The sequence below is a fragment of the Solanum stenotomum genome, chromosome 3 (assembly GCF_019186545.1).
Source record: "Solanum stenotomum isolate F172 chromosome 3, ASM1918654v1, whole genome shotgun sequence".
NCBI lineage: Eukaryota > Viridiplantae > Streptophyta > Magnoliopsida > Solanales > Solanaceae > Solanum > Solanum stenotomum.
This window is the reverse complement of record NC_064284.1, coordinates 35174634-35194872: the sequence shown is the minus strand read 5'-3', so window position 1 is coordinate 35194872 and position 20239 is coordinate 35174634. Positions and strand designations below refer to the sequence as shown.

Sequence of the window (20239 nt, the reverse complement as noted above, 5' to 3'; positions counted from 1 at the left end):
GCAAAAATCTTTACAACTTTTCTTCAGTGCAGCAACTGGAAAGTGGCTTGTTTTTGAGGAATTTTGCATTAAAACTGGCAGCAGAGAAGCTCTCTAACACAACATAGTAGGGCAAAAAGCAATTAAGTGAGACTCAGCTCAATTCAAAACACAAATTTTGGATAAGTTGCACCAATTTAAAAGAATAACCTTTAACTGTAATTATTTCATACCACTTCCACTCTCACAAACATCGGTGAGTTTGGCAATCACATCAATTAATGCTTGTTCATGTTCCTGTAATATAATCAGGTTTCAGCCGCCAGAAGAAAACAAATATATGGGCTAAAGGAACTGTTTAACTTATTCTACCTTGAGCATTTTCTTTGCCTTTGCAAGCTCAGCCAGATCAGGGTGACTTGCATCAATAACCTTCTCAACCTGGTAAGTCGACAAGGCCAAAAATAAAATGACTTACACGTGATGTATTATGTATGAGTAATTTAGTTGACCAAGATCAACACACTATTTTACCTTCTTTATCAGTGTTGCTGTGTGCAGAATCTCAATTTCATCTGATGTTTTCTGTACGATTCTAGTCTCTGATGCATTGACATCATTCTCAAATTGTTGCCTAGCAAATCTCCTCCCTCTTCCAGTACTTAGAGTATTAACTCCTTCATAGCCTGGCCCACCAGCTCCACCTACTCGAGATATTCCAGGATCATCACCTATCCAACGAATATCCATGGAGCGAATCTGCATATTCAGAATATAACAAAGTGATTTCACTAATGTATTTCCTAATGTCCCTGTTCAAAATGCAACAATATTATCCCGATGTCTTTCAGAACTCTTTTCTTTGGGAAGGTATAATGTCCTTTGGGTGCTCATAATCAAGAAATATATTGTCACAGCAAGTCTGAAGCAGAAAAGAATCCAGAATTTATAGCCACCATAAGAGAAATGAAGAATTTTAAAAACATGTAATGGTCCTGATATATCTAGAAATACATTGGTGCAATAATCACGATGCAGAAATGCATACGAATTTATCCAAAAGAGGGCCAAAAATGGGGAATATAAATAAACATCTCAAAGAACGCACAAATGGCACTTGTATATACAAGGCTGAAAGGCCACTGAAGAAGAACAAGTTCTAGTTTCTCTAGGTCAATTCACTGATTGGAATCATTATTTTGTGGAAGAAACTATGATACAACAGTTGAACTTCACAAGTTTAAAAGAGAAAGGGGAAAGACAAAGGAAATCACTTTTCAACCCAAAAATACAGATTGACATCCATGCAAGAATTTGACCAATTTCCCACCAAAATAATACAAAATCATTTGCATAATATTCAGATCAGAAGAATAAAAGAAAATGACCATGGTTTAACTTTGGCATTCTTCCAGACATGTGCTCTGCACAGTAAAAGGTGAGGTGAATGAGACCATGGAGGAATTTCATGGGGGAAGAATTTGAAAGGAAAAAAAAAACTCAGCAGATCTTTCACTGTCATCATCCCAAAAAAGGAAGGAGCAACAAGCATCAAAGACTACAGACCTATTAGTTTAGTCAAAAAGCATCTATAAGATTTATTTCTCAATATCCAGCATATCCTTAATGCTGAGGAATACAATATTACCAGTTTTTTTAAAAAAGGCATCTATATGATTATTTCTAAGATGCATTCCGATATACTAAAGGAGATCTTAGAGGAGACCGTGTCTACTTCGGAAAGCTAGTGGAAGGTAGAAAAATACTAGACATAACTCTGGTTGGCAAATAAAGCTATGGACTCTAGAAGAAAGCAAGGTGTACCAGGTGTTTTGATCAGCAAATTGGATCTGATCATGTAAACCAAGAGTTTCTAAATTTTGTAATGTTGAAGATGGGTTTCTAGTGTTAGATGAGGAAATTGGGTCAAGTGTTGCATATCTGCCGTTAGGTACACAGGTCTTATGAATGGTAATTTGTCAGAGTTTTCCAGCAGCTCGAGCAACCTGCAAAAGTGAGAATTACTATCTTCCATCTTGTTCATTCCTGTATAGAGGCATTGAGCATGAAGAATAAGGTTGTAGCTGGTGATTAATTGAGGGGTTTTAGTGCAGCGGTGGCAGAACATTGTTCCGGGTGGGTCTCATATCTCTATCTATTATTTGCAGATGATACTATAATTTTTTGCAATGCAGATAGTACCAAGTTGAAATATTTGGGATGTGCAGCAGTTACATGGTTTCAAGTGTTGTCAGGTCTTAAGATCAACATCATGTGATCATATTGAATTGCAAGGTTGGGGCTCTTCCTCCCACCTAATTTTGTATTGCCACAAGGATCTTCTAATAAGGATAAAATGGAAAGGAATCTGGTGATTCAAAGGTTTTCTTAAGAGGTTTTAGGATGGCACAAGAAACAGATGTCTAAAGGAGGAAAGGAAGTGTAGATTAAGAGTGAATTGAGTATCCCTGCCTACTTCATGTCCTTGTCTCATGCACCACCTAGTGTCACGCAAAAGTTGGAAAGACTCCAAAGGAGTCCTTTATGGGATGCAACAAACGGGGCAAGGAAGTTCCATTTGGTACAGTGGGGAACTGTGACGTCTCCTAAATCTTGGGGTGACCTAGGGGATTAAAGATCTAAGGGGTTGTCCGGTTACCAGGATGGGATAGACAAAGATATCCCATGGGACTAGATATTCAACCTTCTATATGGGATAGCTAATCCCACTATTTTAGTACAAAATGATTCCCAGGACTAATTAACACCCATAACCAAACACGAGATAAAATAATCCGCATTTATCCCAAGATTGTTATCCCTTATTGCACCAACCAAACAACCCCTATGGATGTTTAAAAAGACCCATAGAGGAACAAGTTTTTTGGAAGGAGGTGATAGCGGACAATTACAAGGTCTTGGAAGGGGGTTGGAGAACAAATAATAAAATGAATAATGTTCTTTTGCCTTGGAGAAATATTTTTGGAGGATGGGAAGGGTTTAGTGGAACATATCATTCAAGGTAGGAGATGTGGGAAGGATAAGGTTTATGGGACGTTGGTGGCGCTGGAGACAGAAGTAACATTTTGAGACTTACTTTTCCTAACACATACAGAATCACATGCCATGCCAGAAGGAGAATAAAGTGCAGTCCATGAGTCAAAGACTACAAGATGGAAAAGTATTTCGGAACTCGAGTTTTAGGAGGAAATTCCAGAATTGGAGGCTGAATGAGCTCCAAAGCCTAATTAAAATGCAAAGTACACTACAAAAAGGTCATAATGTATGGAGGTGAGGGGGCAAGGAACAATGGAGTCACTTCTGTTAAGTCATAGTATGAGAAGCTCTTGATCAGACTTGGATCTTTCAGTATGGTTTCCAAAAGTACCACGGGGGGTTTCTCCGCTTGGCACGGAAAAGTACTACAGAAGATATGTTTCCCCGCTTGGTTTGTTGCAAAAATGTGATCCTAACTGCTAGGTAACAATGAAAAAAAGGTTTTTCACCTGATCAAGTGGAAATCTTTAATTGTGAGTAAGGTTCAAGGTGGATTGTGAATTAGAAACCTGAAGAACCACAACAAAGTCTTCAAGTTAGAGTGATTATGGAGGTACTCTCAAGACCCTCAAAATCTATAGAGCAAGGTGACTTTGAGGTCTATCAGGTTACTATGGCCTGCTCTAAGGAATCAAGTTTCTAGCTGTGTGAAATGAAACCAGGATAACTTTCTGGAATGACAACTAGTTGGGGAATGGAGCTCTGAAGGTATTATTCCCTGATATTTTTCTTTTGAAAATGGGTATTATTCCCTGTTTTTTTATGATCTATTCCAACACCAACAGAAATATATAGCTAAAATGTGGTCTCCTTAAGGCTGGGAGCTGAAACTTAGAAGGGGCTTGTATGATTGGGAGATGAATAGAATGACTGAGTTGTACAAAGTACAAACAATTTCGAAAGCTTCACAGGACTACACAATGGAGATGACACATTGAGATGGCAAGGACATAGCAATGGAAAGTTCAGAGTTAATGCAGCTTACAAAATGATAAATCAACCTGAACCTTAATTCACCAATTGAAGTTATTTGGAAGACTAAAGTCCCTACAAGGTTGCATGCTTCTCAGGGTTACTTGCAAATGAAGATGTGCTCACACATGATAATCTAATCAGGAGAAAGATGCATTTTGACTCAAGGTGTTATTTAAGTGAAAAGGAGGTGGAGACAGTTGGCCATCTATCTTTACATTGCAGGATAACTGACCAATTATGGAAGATCTTTATTAATCTCAAAGGGGCATAAGCTTGGACAATGCCAATAAAGATTACTGAAGCTCTCTTTTGTTGGGAAGTAGATGGAACCGCTGGAACTGGAGCAGGTCACAGAGACAGATGGAGGATGACTTGCTTGCATTTGATGGCCAATTTAGAGATAAAGTAACTCAAGATGTTTTGAGGACAGTAGCAATACAGGAAGATCACGTGGGTTAAACATAGGAGAATCAAAGAAGTGCTAAGAAGCTGGAAAAGAGATAGCAATGCAGTGAAGGAGGAGAGATGGAAGATGGTCCCTGCATGTATTTGGTGGACCATATGGAAAGAGAGGAATCAGAGATGTTTTGAAGGAAAAAAGAGCAACATACAAAAGATCAAGACATACTGCTACCTTTTCTATTTTTGGTGTAAACAAGTAGTTATAGACAGCACAGAAATTGATTGGCTGTAATTAGATATATTAGGATTTTGACACTGCAAGAGATTACTAGGGATCTCGGTACCAGGGCGCGGGAACAAGAAACTCCAGTAAATAAATGAGAGACAATAGAAGTCCTCTCAATAGCCGAGGGCCCACTTCCCTATATGCGCTTACGGAAGGCGAAAAGCTTGATTCTCATAGATTAGACTTTTTGTGATGGGGGACTACATTTTGTTGTAGTATACATTTGGATATATAGAAGTAAAGTTTACCATTCTCAAAAATAATACTTCCTTTCTTTTTTTGAAACCGGTAATGTGTGTGTGTGTGTGTATATATATATTAGATCTGTAATCTACCATAACAGTGCTATCTACAATTACAAAAACCTAACCATGCTTAGGACTACTGCTTTACAAGGAACCTATCATATCAACTAGTGATTCAGCCTCCTCTACATAAAAAAAAATTTTTAAAATACAATTCATCTAGACTTTCTGCACATAATTACTATTGTCTTCAAAAATTCTATAGTTCCACTCCTTCCAAATTGTCCACCATATCAAGCTGAGACAAGTTTCCACCACTTCTTTTGTCTCTCTGCACCACCATTATAGTTCCAGCACTTCAATAAATCACAGCTTATTACTGGCATAGACCATCTTAGTCCTACCATGTTCAAAAAAAGTTGTCACAATTTTCCAGTTATAGGACAAGTTATAGGACAATGTAGAAACAGATGGCTACTGTTTTCTCTGGCTGCACCACACATACAACATCTAGAGCATAGATGAAATCCCCTTCTTTTTAAGTTTTCATGAGTGAGACTTGCTTCTCTAGCTACAAGCCAAAAAAAACATAAGAAATTGTAAGGGGCCTTAGTCTTCCTGATGAACTTCCATGGTCACTGGTCAAATTGTGCATTTTGCCTAATCAGAAAAACCCAACCAAGACAATAAGAAAGAGAAAGGATGAGAAGGGATCACCCTGTGTGAAACCTCCTTTTGAAGAGAAAAACCTTCTGGAGATCCATTCACCAAAATTGAAAATTTTACCGTCTTTATGCAAAAAAGAAACCCATTTGATCCACTTCACACCAAATCCCATAACTTTTAGAACTTTAAGAAGAAAGTACAAATTCACAGGTCATAGGTTTTCTCAATATCAAGTTTATATAGAATGCTTGTTTCCTGTCCATTTAAGTCGGGAATCAACATTCATTGGCTATCACAAGGTTGCATCCATAATCTGCTTACCTCTTATGAAAGCGCATTTGGTGACCGTTTACCAGCTTGTTGATCACTATCTTAAGCCTCTCTGTGAGTAGCTTAAAATATGATTATAGATGTGAGTAGTATCCATAATCTGCTTACCTCTTATGAAAGCCCATTTGGTGACCATTTACCAGCTTGTTGATCACTCTCTTAAGCCTCTCTGTGAGTAGCTTAAATATGATTACAGATGTCCCAATCAAACAAATGGGTCTGAAATCGTTAAGACTGCTAGCACCATTTTTCTTGGGAATTCATCCAATATAAGTTGCATTAAAGCTCTTCTCAAAGTATTCACTTCCATGAAAATTCCTAACAGTGTTCACTAAATCTTCTTTCACAATCTCCCAACATCAACTAAAAAATCTCATAGAGTAGCCATATGGGCCTGGGGCTTTGTTAGCAGCACACAATTTCAGACATTCTAACACCTCTTGTTCTTCAAAATCCCTCTGTGGCCATTCACTCTCCTCTTCAGTACCTTTATAATCACCTTGAAAGTTGAATTTGGGTCTCCAAGCTTTTGTCTTGGTGTAAATTTTCTGATAAAACTCCACAATCTCTCCCTTATCTGTGTGGATCCATGACGCTATCTCCCTGCACGTCTAACTTGTCGATGTGGTTGTATTATGAAAATTGGCCTCTGAAAAAGTATTCTTATCTCCTTGCTTCAGTCATATAATATTTTAGATATTTGCCTCCATGTGATTTCCTCTTTTTTTGCCACTTCATGATACTCCATTTGGCATTTGTAAATTTGCTTTCAATAATAATTCATCCTTTGTTAAAGGTGTATAGGATATCAGCCTTCTTAATCTTTAGGTTCCTCCTTTTGAAACACTCCACTCCTTCAGTTTTGATTTCACGAACCTCAATTTGTTGGCCAAGATGTAATCTGTTTTCTGCCAGAGGCTTCATAAGATGTCCATCATTCCTCCACAGTTCCCTTGAAACCTACAACCTCCATCCACCAATTCTCAAATTTAAAATAGGATTTGGAAAAATCCCACTCCCCACGTTTTAAAGATATAGGCAATGGTCAAATATATAATCCTGGGTAGCACACAGATTGTTTAATTTTGCTGAACTTCTCACATCCCATTCACAAAGTGCAATATTTTTTATATTGTGCCTATAAAATATTTTTTATTCATGATTTTTTTTATGTTATGCTTGATGATTATGATATTTTTTTAATCAAAAAGTAATATTTTTTATTGAAATGAATTTTTTATAACATTTTATTAATATAATGTTTGATTTCATATGCACATTCAGATATTGAAGACAAACAATAATCATTCAGTGTTCTGATTTGGAGACCACATCTTAATATTCAGATGTATAATCAGATCTAGACACCTAGCTCTTAATGCAAATCTTAATATTCAGACGTGTATTCAGATTCAAAGGTCTTAATCTTAATGAAAACAAATGAGGCCTTAGTCCCCTCACATTCCACAAGATAATGTATATTTTCATTGAGAAACACAGCTAGCTAGTAGCTTCCCTCCCCTTATTCCTCGACTCGCCATCTTTGAATTTAACTCCGAATTGAAGAAGATTCTTCACTTCAGAGTGGTCCCTAGGTTTAGGGGATGTTGGTTCAGCATTATTGATTTTTCCCGTCTTTTTTATCGAGCTTCAATAACAAAGACCATACATACTTCATCTTCAAACCCCTAAAATCCACACCAAACTGTTTGCTGAGTTGCATAATCTTTTGTTTCACCCATAGGGAAGCCTCCTCCTATGCTATTTGCACTTGAACTTTCAGAGGTTGTATATCCTCTCCATTGGCCACTGGTCCAACTGTTGAAATTGATCCACATGCAATAAATTGTTCTCTCTGTATTGTCTACCTCCATGCGTCTTGCCCCCAAGTGATCATTTGTGTTGTCGTCTACTCCACAAAATTGGATTATTTGAGAATTGCATGTGGAATTGATATCTAGGTTGTGTATTTTCTCCTCACTCCTCTACTGCCAGCTACAAATTGTGTTCAATGGAACATTGCATAAATGCTCTATTTCAGTGTTAAGAGGGTCGAAACAACGGGGTTTAGTTCATATGAAAATACAACAATTTGGCCCCATATCTTTCCTTGTGGCCTGGAGCTTTAAAGATAGGCCCACAACAAAGGTAAGGTTTCTGTAACTCTTATCATTTGCTTCCTCTAATATTTTCAATTGGGTCAACCCACTATCAATAGAAGGCCCAAAATCTTTCCTTTTTAAAATATCAAAGACTACTCTCCCTCATGTGCCTGCATCTCCTTCCCCCAAGAAGATCTGATTAGATTTTTTCCCTTTTCGGCATTCGTGTGATCTGCGATGTCAGCACCATAGTAATCAACCCTGCACCGTAGATTGAAGCTCTCAATTACCTGACGGTTTCTCATAACAATCTGACCATTTTCTCCAACAACCACCCTCATCGGAGTTTCATTCCAGATAGGTATGATGAAGACCAAACCCTTGTCTTCTATTATTATTTTTGTTGGTACATTACTACCCACTCCTTTTATCTTCAACCTTGCCCATTTGAGATGGTTCTTCAGTGATGTTTCTCCTTTGTTTGTAGCCATCCACCACATTGGTCTCCAATGGCTTTGGAAGTTTTCTCTAACCAGAGGTGTAACAAGTGCCCCATAGCTCTGATCCATGTCCAACCTTTCCCTTGAATGTCCGTGCAACAATCGCCGACCACCACTCCAAGAAGATTTTCTCCTTTTTCCAAGCCCATGTTCCTTGCATAACATGCTCAGCCATATGTTTGTTTGGAAACTCAACGAGGAAAAAAGAGTCTGTCATCTCATAGATGTTCACTCCAAAAGGGTTCTTCCAAGTCGAAATGACCCATCGTCTTAAATCATAAAGAGTTGGCATGTCCTTCAAATCACTTCTGAAAGGGCAACACATCTGGCTAATATAATCCATTCTCAATGGAAACATTACGTCGTTCTACAACAATTTTTCTGTTGCTTGTATTAACCAGAGCTTCCTTTTGATCATTTGACTGCCACTTGCAATCTTTAAGGTAGCTACATGTGGTATTTTAGGATCTGCCTTTCTGAGGAAGTTTGTAATAAATAGATTTGTGTCTTCCTTAATGAATCTATCAATCTTAAATGCAATATCCTTCCACCCTACATTAAATGCAACTTCTGGAAGAATAATCACAGATCTGTTGTCTCCCTGAACTGAAACGATAGTGATAAATCTGTCATGCTTGTTGCTTTCCCTTGAGCAAAAGTATAAGCAATGTCGCTCCTTGGTTTTCCCAGTGTTTAGGGAAGCGAGAAGTGGAAAAAAGTGACGAGGGAAGCGAGAAGCGTGACGCAAAGTAGATGATATTGCAAATCAGAACAAAAAAAAATAGAGCACAGAGAAAGATATACAAATCAGGAAAAAAAACAGAGAAACAGAAAGAGAAGAGAAGAGAAGAAGAAAATTACGTTGTGTTGCGGCAGCCACATGAGTCGCCGCAGCAGTCACACAATGGAGGGAAATGTTTGGAAAAGCTTACCATGAGTATTTTTACAGTATTTTTTATAAAAACCTAGTTAACACTTAAGCAAGCTTTTTCACGCTTTAAATAAAAGCACGCTTCTCCCGCATCGCTCCAAGGCATTAAAGTGACAGGATGTCGCTTCGCAGTTAAAGCGAGCACTTCGTCGCTTTTAATGACACTGGGATTTCCATATTCTCGGTTGAGATTCATTGTCTCGAGAAGCTTCCTGAAGGACAAAGCATATCCACTCCATAATCTTGCCATTGAAAGTGGTTCTACGCATCAAATTACGGCTTCATTCCACTCAATCAAACCATAATTCAGACCTTGATTAAAGTCTAGTGATTTCATAAGACTTAAACCCTGCTGAAAAGTACATTCGATTCTCCCCCATTGTAAAAGAGTCTGAATGTCCACCAGAAATATGATATGAAAAAAGAGACGAAGAAATGGAGAAAGAGGAAAGAAAATATTTGCAGTAATCATAGTGGGTGAAAAATGTGCTACCAGGCAGGTCAAACTCCGGAAAGAGCGCAAATCTACAATCATAGGAAATAGGGAAGAGACAACTCGGGAAATGTGCTGGGAGCATTTCTAAGTTACATTTCTTAGTGTCATTAAGTTCCCCCATACTTCCTTTTGGTGTACCATTCCTCCTCGTATAAAATATTAGGTAACCCATATCTTTTTGTAGGTTCTCTTTTTTTGGTATACCACTTGTATACATGCTTTTTTTACCCGAACATTCAATAAGATGTTGTGCCCCTTGTTCTATTTAAGTGTCTTAATTTGACTAGGCAACGGTGTTTAAAAAAATAAGAATCTAGTGCTCTTAAACTAAAGATATGTGTAATGTACCAAAATGCCTTTTGAATCATGTGGTCTTAAACAAGCTATGCAGAATGCTGGAATCTGAGAGTTACCAAATATAGAAAGAGACATTCCTTTGAAACAAACTAAAACTGAAATGGAGGGATTATTACTTTTATCAGAATAAAGCACCAAATTCATATGTACCACAAATGAAGCAGGAATGTGTAACCAATTGAATAACAAACGAGAGTACCTCTTTGAGATCAACCCATTCCCAAGTTTCATTTGGTGTATTCATATCATACACCAAAGCATGCCGACCCTAAACAAGGAAAATGCAAGTCATGTAAGTTTGAAATTCACAGCACAAGCAATTTGCTTGTGTAACGTAAAAGAAATGCAAGACCTAAAGGTCCCTAATTTATAAATTGCATGTATTTAGTTCACGGAACAGCATATCCATTGTAATAATTTGCTTGTTTATCCACTACTATATTAGTTTTAAAACAACCAGCAACTAAAGCAACTTCTGATTTAAGAGATACATTAGAAACTAAAAGCAACATAATCAAGTTTCAAGAAAAAAACTTTCCAAAATATTAGGATTGCACTGAAAAGTTTTAACTCAACAAGCCCTGCCCTCAACCCCCTATACCCAGAAAAGGAAGGTTAAGGCAATAGCAAAAAATCTAAAGTGTGATAAGTTCCATCGAAGTAGAAAAAGTTCTATTTAGAAGAACCAAATTGAGAAGGAACAATACAACATTCCAAATAAAAAATTTAGCACATAGGGAAATCTTGAGAACTCATTGCCTCTTGCATTCACTCCTCCTTTCTCTAAATCTTGAGGCTGAAAGAATAGGTAATTCATCTCACTCTCTTGCATTGTGTCTGAGTTCAACCGTAAACTACACTCCCTTCAAAAAGAAAAGGACAATTTTGGCAGGCAAAGAGAGCTATATTGGCAGGCTAGTAACACTCGGAAATCAGGATAGCTTCTGATGACCATTTTTAACATCAGTATGGTGACAGATAATGCACCATTTCCCTATTTATGCACATATATTGAATAACCTCCAACATACTAATTAAATCCAGAACATACATCAACAGCACTGTAGTCAGTTATAATGGCCTCGTAGAAGTTGTTGTCATCTGGCCACCTAGTCATCACTCTTCTCCCAATCAGGGGATCGCGCGGTCTTTCAGCAAGTTCACCAGAACGAAGAGCACTTGAAGAACCAGGAGCAGCCTGCTGATAATGAACAGCCCTTGAAGAGGAGAACACTTGCTGGCCCTATTGAGAAGATAGAATGTATAACAAGTTAAAAGATACATCGATATGCCAACGATATCTATACCTTTGATAATAGGAAGATAGCTTCATTAGTTATCAAGAAAACTTACAGGTCTAGACCTAAATCCTCCATTTCCTGGTGCTGCTCCCCATTTTGCACCTGGAGTAGTAGGTTGCGTGCTCGCTGCAATTGTCTGATGGTGCAAGGACTCCAACGGGGTACCAAGTGGCATTATCACAGATTGTGACATTTTTGGCCTCTTTCTTGATCCAGAAACTGTTGGACTGGGGAGTTGATCATGAACAGGTTGGTTTCCATTGGTCTTTCTCCACTCCCTGATACTATGAATACGGTTATCGGCATTGACCTTGGTCAGTAGGTCTCTGTGCTCATCGTCTGACACTCTCAGCTCTTTCCTGAGTTCTGTTATCAAGCTTTCCTTTTCCTGAATATTACAGATTCGGTAAAGCATAGTGCCTTCTCAAAAGAATGTTATACAATTATAGACAACGAAAACACTGAATGTAAATGTTTTATACCCATGTAAGAGCATCAGACTGTGCTTTGAAAGCTCGAAGGATTGCACCATAGGCATCCTGCTCAAGGTTGTGAATTTCGACTTCCATATCAACATACATCCTTTGGTATGGGGCTGAACTTATACTAGACCTACCGTTTCCACCTATAATACTTCCTGCAGGGACTCGATTATATTGTGATTGAGGCCGATCATCATCAGTACCTATATTAATTGCAAAACAAGAGAAAACACCATTGAACTGGAGGTAGCTTTCATTAAGCAAAAAATGAATCTGTAAAATCAGTTACTTAAAAAGAATGCTTAGCAGCCCTTCCTTCTCCACAGGCACAGTAAAAAGGTTGGTTAACATATTTGGTCTTTACGGTAAAACATTACCTAACCAAGTGCTTAATATGTCATTATGGTAAGACATTACCTAAATAAATGCTAACTGCACTATTTACTTTAATGATATCTACATGGAGAGGGAGGGGAGCAAATTTATATGTGTGCAGCGCAAAGAGTTGGTTACAAACCTCACCTAGGTTTATATCCGAGATGCTAATAGTGCATCTTTTGATTGGCCCAGGCAGACACTGTAAGCAACACAATAAGCATACAAAATATTTTTTTGATGACATTATAAGCATACAAAATATAAAACTCATTTTTCTGTAAGAATGTGACAAGAGACATTAAAGGGCAACAAAGTTGTCTTTTATTGCACGTCACAATGGAAAAAAGTTTGTCAAATTGTCGAAAACTTATTATGGAAAGACACATTTGAAATAGAGAAGGGAACTCCAAATGATTTTTGTAATCATAATCATATACAAGAGATATAGCAGTAAAAAGTCCATGGTTGAAAATATTGATCATCAAAAAAAAAAAATAGAGTAAATGGACAACTAATATAACAAGATAAGTCACAAGTGCTTCCAAACTCCATTGCTACACCGACCACAACATGATCAGTGAAAAAACTCCGCTAAGCAAGAAAGCATAAAATTTAGTTCGCAAGCCTTATATTCAACCTCCTCCGGCCAAGCCCATCCCCAACAGTTCCCCAATATTTCATGCGTTAGCTACCTAAGTTCCGCGGACTCTTCATTTTTGTTGTCAACACGACACATGGAAACGGTGTGGGTGAATGATTCCTGTGAGATTTAGTAAACCCACATCTGATACTTTGACCATAGTCGATGGACAAATTTGGGGAGGATTGAGATTTTGATTTCTCTAAATAAAAAATAAAAACAGATTTTAGACGTGGGAAATGACATAGCTTCAATCTTTTTTAGCTTTTTCTCTTGGTCAATTTTGTTATTTATAATGTTTTCTTTCTCATAGAAAAGAGGGATTCTAAATTAATTATTAGCATGTTGCTTTTTGACAATTAATTTATGTTTTTTAACACTCATCTTGGAGAATGAAAAATTGAATTCTACAACATATGTAAGTTTTCCACAAAATATCTTTATAGTTCTATTTTTATAATTTTGCATTTTTTAGCCCAATCTCAGTGCACTCATATTAGTGTTGTCAAAGGAGCGCTTAAGCCCTGAAGCGAGGTTCAAAACGTGTTGAGAGCTTCGCCTCGCTTTATGTACGCTCCAGTGTCGTCATAAAGGTCCTAAGTGTCGTCATAAAGGTCCTAAGACATATTTATCCTTGTCAATGAGACTCTTCTGAAGAGGTGACACTAAACAATTGATATTTCACTTTATCTTAATCTCTGTTCAATTTCTTTGTACATATATTTGTCATTCATGCTTATAATTAATAATCTTTGCGCCTTTTTCCATTAAAGTCCACCCTCTATTTATGCTTTGCACTTAAAGTCCCAATGGACCTTAGAGCTTTTTTGCATTTTTTGCCTTTGATAACAGTAACACTGACACATATCCCTACCTAGATCCGTACCCCGAATCTTAAAATTAAAATTTTGCCAAATCCAACCCTTGGATCCGCATCCGTGTCAGATATTTGCACCCGGGTCCAAGCAACTTAGTATATAAGCAGGAGATTTGGAGCCTAAAAAATGGGTAGGCAATTATAGATGGCGTTTATTACATATTTCCTTAAATCCATTGTTTATTAAAAGCAAACTTGCCAAAAAAATGACAAGGTTCATGGGACTTGAAGGGAGAAGTGAGGTGCACAATTTATGTCAAATTAAAAATATCAAACATATAAAGATTTAGTAATATAATAATCAATTTCAACTAAATTTACTAATTTTAGCATCCAATATACAACAATGTAGATATTAAGCTAACTCTCAAAGTTGGGCTTCAAAAGACAGCTCTTGTCGGGACCACTTTGTGCACCAACTCATGCAGCGATCACTCCTCAGTTCACATCGCTTAAGTGAAGAAATGATAGCTTTTATTAACGCAATTTAAACCTAGACTTGAGAAGAGAAGAGAAAATGAAAGCAAGAACAGATAGCCTTATTTTCTCCAACTAATTCAGAATAAAACCTCCACAGATGGTAAACAATCGGCAGAATATATAACATGGTCAATGGGGTGATAATACTATCTCTATGAGTATCGAAAGAAAAAGAAGTCGATAAAGTGGCATTAGTGAAGAAGAGCATGCTGTAAAATCCATTAGTTTGCATTCTCAGATTTAACCCCATCCCACCTCTTTTAAAGGAGAATAAAATAATGGAAAAGGACGGGAATTGACCATTGGCCTCATGCTTGGAAACTATACAAGTGAATGAAAATGAAAGAGAAAAGTAGGAAATCAAAGACTTGATTTTTCCAAAAAGAAAAAATGTCACGATACACATTTGCTTTTCAGCAAGTTAGATGTATCAGGATATCTTGATACAAATTTTCTTAAACTAAAGATTCCATGTATTGAGTTTAGAACAAAAAAATCAACTCAAATCAGCACTCTTCACCATTATTTTGAACACATAAAGAGGCAAAACGAGCAGACAAAAATAAGAAAATCTCGCCTAACCATTCAAACTAAGGCAAAAACGAATTCCAAACAACATAAAGCATTTTTACAACATAAGAGAAAAGCCCTAGTTTCATTGTCCATAGTTTTCAGAACAAATTTACAGAATACAAATCCCTTTATGGGAAACCCAAAATATGAAATCTTAAACAGAATGAGTACACAATTACATATGATTGATCTTCTGTTCCAACTCTGGAGGGTTTAGGGCAATTGGCAAAACCCTAAATTTACATAAATAGACAAGAATTGTAGCAAATTGAGGGACTTACCGCTGCTTTCTAAAAGCCCATAGTCCATACACCGGATCTTCAAACTATATTAATCTCAGAATTCGACAAATTAAATGAAATGAAACGGCTTTCTGATGCAGAAAAGATTGTTGTTTTTTCTAATGCCCTTGCCGCCTGCGTCAATACATATAGATATATAGAGAGAGAGACAAAGAAAGAAGGAAAGTAAAAACAAGCAGAGTTTCGACGAATAATTAAGGACCGACAAGAGGGAATTGGGCTCAAATGAAAGAATACAACATTCAAAGGGATGGGAATTTATACACCACTTTGTTCGGCTAAATAAATAAAAGAAAAAATGTACCATTAGGAAACTCAAATTATAGGAAAAAGGGTCAAAAATATTCCTTAATTTTGTTTTATTAGTTGACTATATTTCTACCGTTAAAATAAAGTTACTTATACCCTCGTCGTCACTAATTTCATCATTTATACACCTCAATTGACAGAAATACCCAAATTGACTCAAATTAACCCAATTTTTTAAAAAAAGACTTGTTCCATATTTTAAACCCGCTGCCCACAGTATAACCCGTATAACACATTCTCCCTTTACCCATTCTTTCAATTTTTTCCATATAACCCATTCCCCTTTTCCCGGTAAATCATTTGTGTTTCCATGGTGAATTTGTTTGACATAATCTGTTTCATTTTATTGAACCCTTTATTTGTCATAATCAAGTAATGACCAGAATCATGACCCAAATAAGAAATATGCATCCAAGTTAACCCCAACAATGCTCCAGAAAGCATATGAATCAAGAAACTATCACTAAAAATTACACCATAGAAGGTCAAGAAAAGCAAAAACTCAATAAAACAGAATGAATACATAACCCCATGACCCTTTTTCTCAAACAATTCAGCTTTAGCAAAGTCAAGACAAAGCTTTCTATAATCCCTTGATACCTCAAAAACTTGATTATCTTCTAAATAACAGCCAATAAAGAAGGTATCAAGATGTTTCCAAGCAATACCTGGATGAAAAGCAATGAATGCATCAGTTACTTTTTGTCCAGCAAGATTAAGTAAAGGGATACCCTCACCAGGGTGTTGCTTAATCCAATCAGTCACATTAAATGGGTAAGCGAAATGAAGAACAATCGAGGAGAGGTTAATGGGTAAAGGGAAATGGGTTATATGGAAAAATTTGAAAGAAGGGGTAAAAGGGGAATGGGTAATACTATGGGGCAATGGGTTTAAAATATGGAATGGGTCTTTTTTAAAAAAAATTGGGTTAATCTAAGTCAATTTGGGGATTTCCGTCAATTGAGGGGTATAAATGATGAAATTAGTGACGGCGATGGTATAAATAACTTTGTTTTAACGGTAGGGGTATAATCAACTAATAAAACAAAGTTGAGGGGTATTTTTTACTCTTTTCCCCAAATTATATGGTGTTCTCTACCAAGAAAAATTTAAGAATGACTCTCTTTCTTTTTTTCTTTTTTTCTTTTTTTTAACTTGAGGATAATAGTTGCCACAATTTCTATTGTTGTCTTTGTTCTTTGGGTGATCACTCTTTATGCAAAATAAAGTACAAACAACTCTTTTTGTTAATCAATTACAATTCAAATACATTTTCATCAAAATAAAGTAGTCAAAGTTTTAACTTCTAAACACTTAGTTTATACTAATACTGGGTTGCCTATCTATTAGTATTTTAATAATGTATATATGTTATTTATGTAACTATATACTTCGGTATGTTATATCTAAGTACCAAATATTGTACTGAATACCAAAAAACATAAAAATGTATATCATATGCCACACCAAATATCATAATGTCAAAATCATGGTATTAAAAATTTGGCTTAAGTCATTTGCGGCCCCTTAAAATTGTCCGCATAATTCATTTAGACACTTCAACTAGGACTAGTACCTATTGAACACTTTTATTATTCAGAATAAGTACCTATTTGACACTTTTCGCTGACATGGCAAGGAAGGTGTAATACACATTCATTCAGCGCGTCAGAACGTATTTTTGTTTTTTTTTAAATCTCTCTCTTCTTCCTTATCCATAACTTCTTCCAAAACCAGTACCATCTCCGTCGTTGCCGCCGATGTTGCCACCACCACCTTCCACCCTTTTCTTTTCTCCTGCCTCCTCTTCCTCTCCCTCCCCCTCACCTCTATCGTATTCAACTGGGGAAACACCATTACGATTTCCTTCTCCATTTTCTTTAAATTTGTTGGATGTTGTGATCTTATTTACCGAAAAAAATAGAGATTCATACAATGACTACTCTGTTTCTTCTTCCATTTTTTTTCTTATTGAAAAATATATCTAACAAATCAGATTTAAAATAAAAAAATGAATCACCTCTCCTTCCTCCTTTCTCTGTGTATTGCTTAGATAATTATGCAGTCAATGATTTTATTGATATCTAAAATTATAAATGGTTCATATTTTGTAGGTTCATGTATTGATTAATTTTTATGTATATGTAATTTGTTATTTTCAACTTTAAAAAAAATGATCTGAAAAAAATTAGTGGATTAAGAGGATTTGAATGTGACGACGGCTATGGTGGAGGACGGGGATATGGTGACGACGACTATGGTTGATAGTAAATATGTCTCTACTTCATATAAATTCTCAATGCATCATTGGACATTGCAACAAGTTGCTTGATCTGTAGCTGAGTGGATGCCACATCTACGTCATTGATTTGTCAATTTTCCACGTCATCGTGAGTGTATTACACACATTTCATACTTTAGCTGATTGTCAAAAAAGTGTTCAAAAGGTTCAAATCCGAATTAGTAGAGGTCTTCAATAGGTACAAGTCCTAATTGAGGTGTCTAAGTGAATTATGCGAACAACTTTAAGGGGTCGTCGATGACTTAAGCCTAAAAATTTTGGTATGGTAAGGTATTTCGGTATGTACCATACCATGTCCACTCTTATGTAAACAACATTAGGCAAGCCCTACGCGACAAAATTTATATGTTTAATTATTTTTTTTGTTTAAGTCTACTGGTCTGCTAGGATGCCTCAGCTGCATACATCACTGCATTTCCACTTGACACCTATCGCAATGATAAACGACTCATCTCGTCGTGACCTTCTCTTGAATTCACAAAACAACTTATGTCGCTCCATCCTCACAGGGGCAGAGAACCTATCATTGTCTCGGTTGTGCTACTGGAAGATCTGGGGAAGTTGGAATAGGAGAGCACTATTCTTGGGGTGGGCTTACTACTAAGATGCTTTCAGCAGTTATCTGTTCCGCGCTTGGCTACCTAACGTTTACCGAGGGTATGATAACTGGTACACTAGAGGTACGTTCTTTCTTGTTCTCTCGTACAATGGAAAGATCCTCTCAACACTCTAACTCCCTCACCAGATATGGACCGAACTGTCTCACGATGTTCTGAACCCAACTCACGTACCTCTTTAGTGGGCAAACAATCCAACCTTTGGAACATACTACAACTCTAGGTGGCGAAGACCCGACATCAAAGTGTCAAACATTCTCGTTGATATGAGATCTCGGGGAAGATCAATATGTTATCTCTAGAGTAGCTTTTATCCGTTGAGTGATGGCCCTTCCACTCGACACCATCGAATCACTAAGGCCGACTTTCGTCCCTGCTCGACGGGTGGGTTTAGCAGTCAAACTCCCTTCTACCTTTGTACTTGAGGGCCAATCTTTGTCTAGCCCAAGGAAACCTTTGCATGCCTCTGTCACCCTTTAGGCTTACGCCCTATAGAACACAAGGTTAAAATGTTGGCCTTCCAAAGTGGTATCTCACTGATGGCTCAGCCCGCCCCCCGGAAGGAGGCCTTTGTCGCCTTCTACATAAGTTGCGCATGAAAGGCCCAAAGCCAATCCCAAGGATCAATGAAGATTCATAGTGTCTTTCTGTCCAAGTGCAGGTGCAGGTAGTTCACATCTTCATAGGTATGTCTATTCACCGAGCCTCTCTCTGAGATAGTGCCCAGATCGTTACGCCTTTCGTGCGGGTCAAAACTTACCCAATAATGAATTATGCTACCTTAGGACCGTTATGGGTAGGATCGTTGTTCACCGGGGCTTCGATCCTCGGCTCCCCTGTCATTAGGTCACCAACTTTCTTAACTTTCTGGCACTGACATGTGTCATCCCCATACATGGTCTTATGACTTTATGTAGACCTGTGATTTTGGTAAATATTCGTTCGGGTCTAATCACTATAACCCCTTTGTGAGGAGGCACCAAAAAAATTGTATTTCCTTCTCAAATAATCATCCACCACCATTCCGCCTAACTCTTCTTCTTCTTCCTTCACACCGACCGAACACCACAAACCACCATCAAACCACCAACCCACAAACCACCGGTCACTACAACAATCTAAACCATTACCACAAACTTCCATCCTTACCACCTTTGTTCTTCTCCCTTGTCACTGTTAACCACCAAACATCTCTTTTCTAGTGAAACCCATCACGAACCAACGAGCTTTAAGCTCGCACAAACCCAGACGAAGCAGCTTCGGCAGACTAGATCTCAATGAACAGTAATAACCCCATCTCCGACGAACCGGCTCCTTCAAAACCCCACTAAAAATGTTGTCTAGATGCGCGTTTGTAGGAGGTAGAAGATACTCAATGAAATACTCGAGGTGTACGGTAGCTAGTCTAGACGCTACCGTTATAAAGAAGAATATTGTCAAGTTGCATAATGTGAGGTACAAGGTACTCCATGAAATAATCGAAGTGTCCATAAGCTAGTCCAGACACTACAATTATAAAGAAAAATATTGTCTAGATGTATTGGTAGGAGGTAAAAGGTACTCGATGGAATAATTAAGGTGTGTGCAAGGTACTCGTTTCTTTTACTTTGGCTTATGATTAATAAATGAACAATCGAATCAAACTGAATCAA

At 37.3% G+C, this 20239-nt stretch overlaps 2 protein-coding genes across 3 annotated transcripts in view; both read right to left on the bottom strand.

Moving 5' to 3' along the window:
- Positions 1-15592, bottom strand: part of LOC125857439 (protein EMSY-LIKE 3-like) — a 16634-nt gene extending 1042 nt beyond the window's left edge. The window contains exons 1-9 of one of the 2 annotated variants that reach the window (XM_049537032.1): positions 15339-15472; positions 12632-12686; positions 12110-12312; positions 11680-12015; positions 11378-11569; positions 10526-10594; positions 514-738; positions 352-420; positions 213-276 (exon numbers count right to left, since the gene is read on the bottom strand). In XM_049537032.1, coding sequence (XP_049392989.1) covers positions 213-276; positions 352-420; positions 514-738; positions 10526-10594; positions 11378-11569; positions 11680-12015; positions 12110-12208 — 1054 coding nt within the window. In that variant the 5' untranslated portion in view covers positions 12209-12312; positions 12632-12686; positions 15339-15472. Of the gene's footprint in view, positions 1-212; positions 277-351; positions 421-513; positions 739-10525; positions 10595-11377; positions 11570-11679; positions 12016-12109; positions 12313-12631; positions 12687-15338 lie in introns of both variants that reach the window. The other variant, XM_049537031.1, reaches the window with a different exon arrangement.
- The window catches only part of LOC125857448 (uncharacterized), a 622948-nt gene that overhangs the window by 132363 nt on the left and 470346 nt on the right, over positions 1-20239 (bottom strand). The gene's annotated exons all lie outside the window — the stretch shown is intronic.